General features: G+C 40.6%; 1 protein-coding gene across 1 annotated transcript in view; it reads left to right on the top strand.

The window, feature by feature from the left end:
* Positions 1 to 5,609, top strand: part of LOC123979405 (brain-enriched guanylate kinase-associated protein) — a 58,854-nt gene that overhangs the window by 51,813 nt on the left and 1,432 nt on the right. Inside the window, exons 5-6 of the mRNA XM_046063318.1 lie at positions 59 to 166; positions 2,821 to 2,904. Of these exons, the coding sequence (XP_045919274.1) occupies positions 59 to 166; positions 2,821 to 2,904 (192 nt within the window). The remainder of the gene's footprint in view (positions 1 to 58; positions 167 to 2,820; positions 2,905 to 5,609) is intronic.

Below are 5,609 nucleotides of genomic sequence, written 5' to 3'. Positions count from 1 at the left end.
CCCCCCCCCACCCCCCCCCCCCCCCCCTCCCCTGTCGATTCCTTCTCTCACACTGCAGTCCCACCACCATGAAGAGGAAAAGAGAGCCCTCAGCCGAGAAATCATTGTCCTCAACAACCACCTCATGGAAGCGAAAATCACCATCAATAAACTCAGAGAGGACAACGTGAGTACCCCGGGCTGCATCATGTAATATGGGCTCCCACTGACATCTCTGTCAGCATTGTGCATGTAAGCTCACTTGTACAGCATCTGAACTTTTTTGTTTTATGCGACTACAGTTGAGGACATTATATTTCACCTGCAGGGCCCACAACTTCAGCAGTAGGCTGTGGCATTCAGGGCCACAGAGATCTGGGGCACTGGGGTGGTTGCTTTCCTTGCCTGGTCAGTAATCCAGCCTTGTTAGCACCTAAACAACAGCTGGCTTGGGAGACTTCATAAAGCTTATTTTCCTGATGGAAACACTTTCTCGTGTCACACTGGCAGCCTTCTGTGAACCTACTATTTGTATATGGCTCATATCCACTGTATTTCTGCAACATCCTGGATATTTGTGCTTCAAGGGGCCACAGCAGATAGAGGAATTAACTCTAAGCCACTGGGTGTTTTTACAGTGATTATACTGAAATCAATGGGCATCCTCAGGGCTGGCAGAATCTGGAGCCAGGGCTGCGTGGATCTGAGCTCAGGGCTATGTGGCAATCTGGTGCCTCACTTTCTTTGAAGTGATTTTACTGGTATTCCTACTGGGGGCTCCAGGTTAGTTTAGATTTTCTCTCTTAGGTCTATGGCAGTTTTAGCACTTCTGAGCTATAGAATATTTTGACAATCCCCTCAGATCCAGCCAGGCTGATTGGAGTCAGGGTTCATTTTGAGTGGGAGGAGAATGAGTGTCCCATTTAGAGCTAGCAGCGAGGCGGGGATTTCCTCCAGAGAGCAAGCTTTAAATTTACTGCTTTTAACATGGGATCAAGTAAATAACCTTTTAAATGTGTCATGCCTGTGAACTGAAAAAGAAATGCACCATATTGAATAAAAAGTGTTGCATTTATATTACTCTTAAGTGATAAAACCATTCAATCTCGTCTCTCAGTCTAGGTCTTGTATTGTAGAGGGCCTCCCATCCCTTCTACATTGGAGCATATGGGTGCCAAGGGGTCCATGGTCTCATAATCTTACTAGTTATACTAGTAAGCATGGATTGCACGAATACCAGTTTTATACAAAGCCACAAGAAACTGTCATAACTCAGTCCCTCCAGGATTTTGCGGGCCTTTTTTGTGATTGTTTCAGCCTAAAATGCTTGATTTTTGCGATTTTGCGGCAGCTTTCCTACACAACTGCTATGTTCTTCGGCTTTTAGATGAAATTGAATGAATAAGTGAAAATTGCAAAAGTAGATTTGATTTTTTTTTTTATTTTGGTATAGATGAATAATTACACAGTCCCTCCAGGATTTCGCAAGCCTAACCCTAACCATGTATATTTAAACCGACTTACCTTGATTCTTTCAGCACTTGCACTTGACCGGTGTACGACAGCCTGTGTCACAGTGATTTGACTTATCTGACATTCTCTCCATGTATGTTTAGCGGTAGCAAAGTGTTTGTCAATAGATGATTTCTTTTTATGATGGACTATAAAATTGCATATTTTGCAGAACAGTTTACACCCGCTTTGGAAAAGATGATCTGGATACTTTTCACAGCAGGAATGTCAGCCACCAGCGGGCTCACCACCCCGCTGGTGGCTGACATTCCTGTGAGAAACATAACTCACGTTAACTAAGACAACCCTGGGTCTCAAAGGTCTATTTGAACTATCCACAAAAAGGAGCCCAAATGTCCCCTGGCGATAAAATGAAAAGATTGACTGAAAAAGTATTCCCTGTTAACTAGTGGGGGAGTTGAAACTGTCAAAGAGAAACCTTTGATGTTATGGTAAGTATTGTCGGGGCTGTGGTGTGATGGAGGCACAGGGAGGCTACAGTGCAGCAAGAACTGACCTTTACGGGTAGATGGATTTCACAGAGGAGGGAGAGGACAAGCAAGTGAGCTACACAAGCTAACCACCCACACAAACACTTGCATCCATAAACATACAAAACAACTGAACCAAGCATCACCCTCACTCTGCTCTGAAATAGTACAGAAGCACAGAAAAAGAGATAAATTATGCTGTACTAGTTTCCCTAGGCTGGAAGGTGCAGATAAGTGAATGCACTGTTTCACACAAGTCGAAAAAATAATTAGCACAGATAATTAGCACTGTGCAGATACAAGATATATTACAAATGAAAATGTTCAGTGGTGTTATTAAGATCGTGCAAACCCCTGATGGCAACCTAGTAAAATAATATAGCCAAGGTGAAAAATCTGTGCTAATTAAACTCTTCTAACTTCAATGGATGAATTTGTTCAGTTGATTTGACAGGTCAATAAATCAATGAATTGCCTAATCCAGTGGGCTATTAATCCCAATTTTCCAGTGGAAATTATTGTTACCTCAGTCATGCCAGAGTCCTAGTTTTGTTTCCCCATGAACCATAATTAATTCATAAATACCTCCTAAATAGTAAATATATTTTATTTTTAGATTTGTTGTACATAACTGTATAATTATTACCACCAAGTTAGTAAAATTTGCTAAATTTAAAAAATAATTCAACTACAATTATAAGGCGGGTTACGTATTTTTTCCTGAGGGTGTTTGAAAATAATCCTTAGTCAAAAGCATACTTCAACCATCAGGTGGCCATAATGACAACAAGAAAAGCATGAATTTAGTGACTGGGATTCGTTTTTCTGCTTCTTACAGGACCTGTACAGGAAAGACTGCAACCTGGCAGCTCAGCTGCTGCAGTGCTCCAAGTCTCCCTACAGAGCACACAAGATGTCTGAGGTGAGCTCCACAACACCGCTGCTATACAACTGCATCAATCTGTCAGTTCAAATTTGCAAAAATAACAAAAGGGTTTGCTGGCTTTAAAACATTTAAGAAGAAATGCTCAAAGATTTTACATTTGGTTATATTACATTCCAAATAAGACTAGATTAATTATTAGTTTACTTCCTCCTCAATAGCAGAAGGATGAAAAGTGTCGAAATCGAGCAGCTTGATCAGGGCTGTAGCGAGCATTAAGGATACTGAGGTCATATGCTCTTTAGCTTTTCTGGGAATTCAGGGGTTTTAGCAAACTTACATTTTCTCATGGTGAGTATTTTACAAGCTTATTCCAGAATGTTTAGACTGGATATATCCAAATACTGAAACAAAAAAGTAATAAATAACAAAATTTAATAAAATATTTCATACTCTTTAAATAAAATAAATAAATAAAAACAAAATGAAATCTAGCCTAAAGTTAGAAAGGCTGCCTGATTTTAAACAGGAAAGATCTGATCAAAGAATTCACAAACAAGCCAAGAAACTGTCCAAGTGTTCAAAATCCAAGTTCAATACTTGACAGTTTTCGATACTCAGTACTACGGACTCACTAGCTTAAAGCAAGCCTATGTTACTGTGGCCACAATGACAATTATAGAATAAGAGTAAATGTTAAACAGTGTAATGCTAGCACAAGAAGAGAATAGTCATAAAGTCAGCAAACTGACTCAGTGATGTCCGTTATACAGCAATATCTGTCTTTAGTTTGTTAACATAATCTGCTAACGTATTAACCATCATAAGCTGAAATAAATAATACTGTACTGTGATACTATGGATAACTATCTCTTTATGAACAAGACATCATCCACTATAGATATTCAATTCAATTCAATTTTATTTATATAGCACCAAATCACAACAACAGTTATCTCACAGCGCTTTTCATAAAAGAGCAGGTCTAGACCATACTCTATGATGTTATTTACAGAAGCCCAACAATTCCCACCAAGAGCAAGCACTAGGCGACAGAGGTAAGGAAAAACTTCCTTTTAAGAGGCAGAAACCTCGAGCAGAACCATGGCTCAGGGTGGGCGGCCATCTGCCTCGACCGGTTGGGGGTGAAGGAGAGAGAGAGGGAGAGAGAGAGGGATGGAAGGAGAGAGAGGGGAGGGAGGCAGCCTACATAATATACACACAGAGGTACAGACAGTAAAGGTGATGTTGCTATAGACTAAATGACTAAATGAAAAATGGTATAGATATGTATAGTAGTGTTAATGATAATAATCGTAATGTTAATGATTATAATAACAATAATAACAATAGGACTAGTAACAATAATTGTTGTAGCAGAGGGTGTCGAGCAGGAACACGGGAGCAGCAGGTGACCCGCAGCCACAGATCCAGACTCCTCAGCTCCAGAGCCAGAAACACCTGCAGGAAGTGATAGGAGGAGAGAGGAGAGGGACAAGAAAGCACAAGACTACCGGAAAGGGGAGAAGTTGTGTTAGTAACATGCAATAATGGGATGAGGTTGCATACAGAGGGAGAGAAAGTAGAGGAGAGAGGAGCTCAGTGCATCATAGGAAATCCCCCGGCAGTCTAGGCCTATAGCAGCATAACTAAGGGATGGTTCAGGACTCACCTGAGCCAGCCCTAACTATAAGCTTTATCAAAGAGGAAAGTCTGAAGCCTACTCTTAAATGTGGAGATGGTGTCTGCCTCCTGATCCCAAACTGGAACCTGGTTCCACAGGAGAGGAGCTTGATAGCTGAACACGCTGGCTCCTAGTCTACTTTTGGAGACTCTAGGAACCACAAGAAACCCTGCATTCTGGGAGCGCAGTGCTCTGGTGGGGTAGTGAGGTACTATGAGCTCTTTAAGATAAGATGGTGCCTGACCATTAAGAGCTTTGTAGGTAAGAAGAATGATTATAAATTCTATTTTTTTTTTTTATTTATTATTATCTATTTACTGGAAGCCAATGCAGAGAAGCTAAGACAGGAGAAATGTGATCTCTTTTCCCTGGTTCCTGTCAGAACACGTGCTGCAGCATTCTGGATTAGCTGAAGAGTCTTAATGGACTTTTTCTAGCAGCCTGATAATAAAGAATTGCAGTAATCCAGCCTAGAAGTAACAAATGCATGGACTAGTTTTTCTGCATCATTTTTAGACAGAATATTCCTGATTTTCGCAATATTACGTAGGTGAAAAAAGGCAGTCCTTGAAATTTGCTTAACGTGAGACTTAAACGACATGTCCTGATCAAAGATAACTCCAAGATTCCTCACAGTCGTGCTGGAGGCCAGGGCGATGCCATCAAGGGAAACTATATCTTTAGATAATGTGTCACGGAGGTGCTTAGGCCCCAGAACAAAAACTTCAGTTTTATCTGAGTTTAACATTAGAAAATTACAGGTCATCCAGGTTTTAACATCCTGAAGGCACATTTGAAGTTTAGCTAACTGATGAGTTTCATCTGGCTTGATCGATAGATATAACTGAGTATCATCTGCATAACAATGAAAGTTTATTGAATATTTCCTGATAATATTGCCTAAGGGAAGCATATATAAAGTGAAGAGGTTTGGTCCGAGGACAGATCCTTGAGGAACTCCATGACTAACTTTGGCGTGCATGGAGGACTCATCGTTAACATGTACAAACTGAAATCGATCTGATAAATAGGACTTAAACCAGCTTAGAGTGGTTCCTTT

The sequence above is a fragment of the Micropterus dolomieu genome, linkage group LG11, assembly GCF_021292245.1.
Source record: "Micropterus dolomieu isolate WLL.071019.BEF.003 ecotype Adirondacks linkage group LG11, ASM2129224v1, whole genome shotgun sequence".
Taxonomy (NCBI): domain Eukaryota; kingdom Metazoa; phylum Chordata; class Actinopteri; order Centrarchiformes; family Centrarchidae; genus Micropterus; species Micropterus dolomieu.
This window is presented reverse-complemented; position numbering and strand designations above follow the sequence as displayed.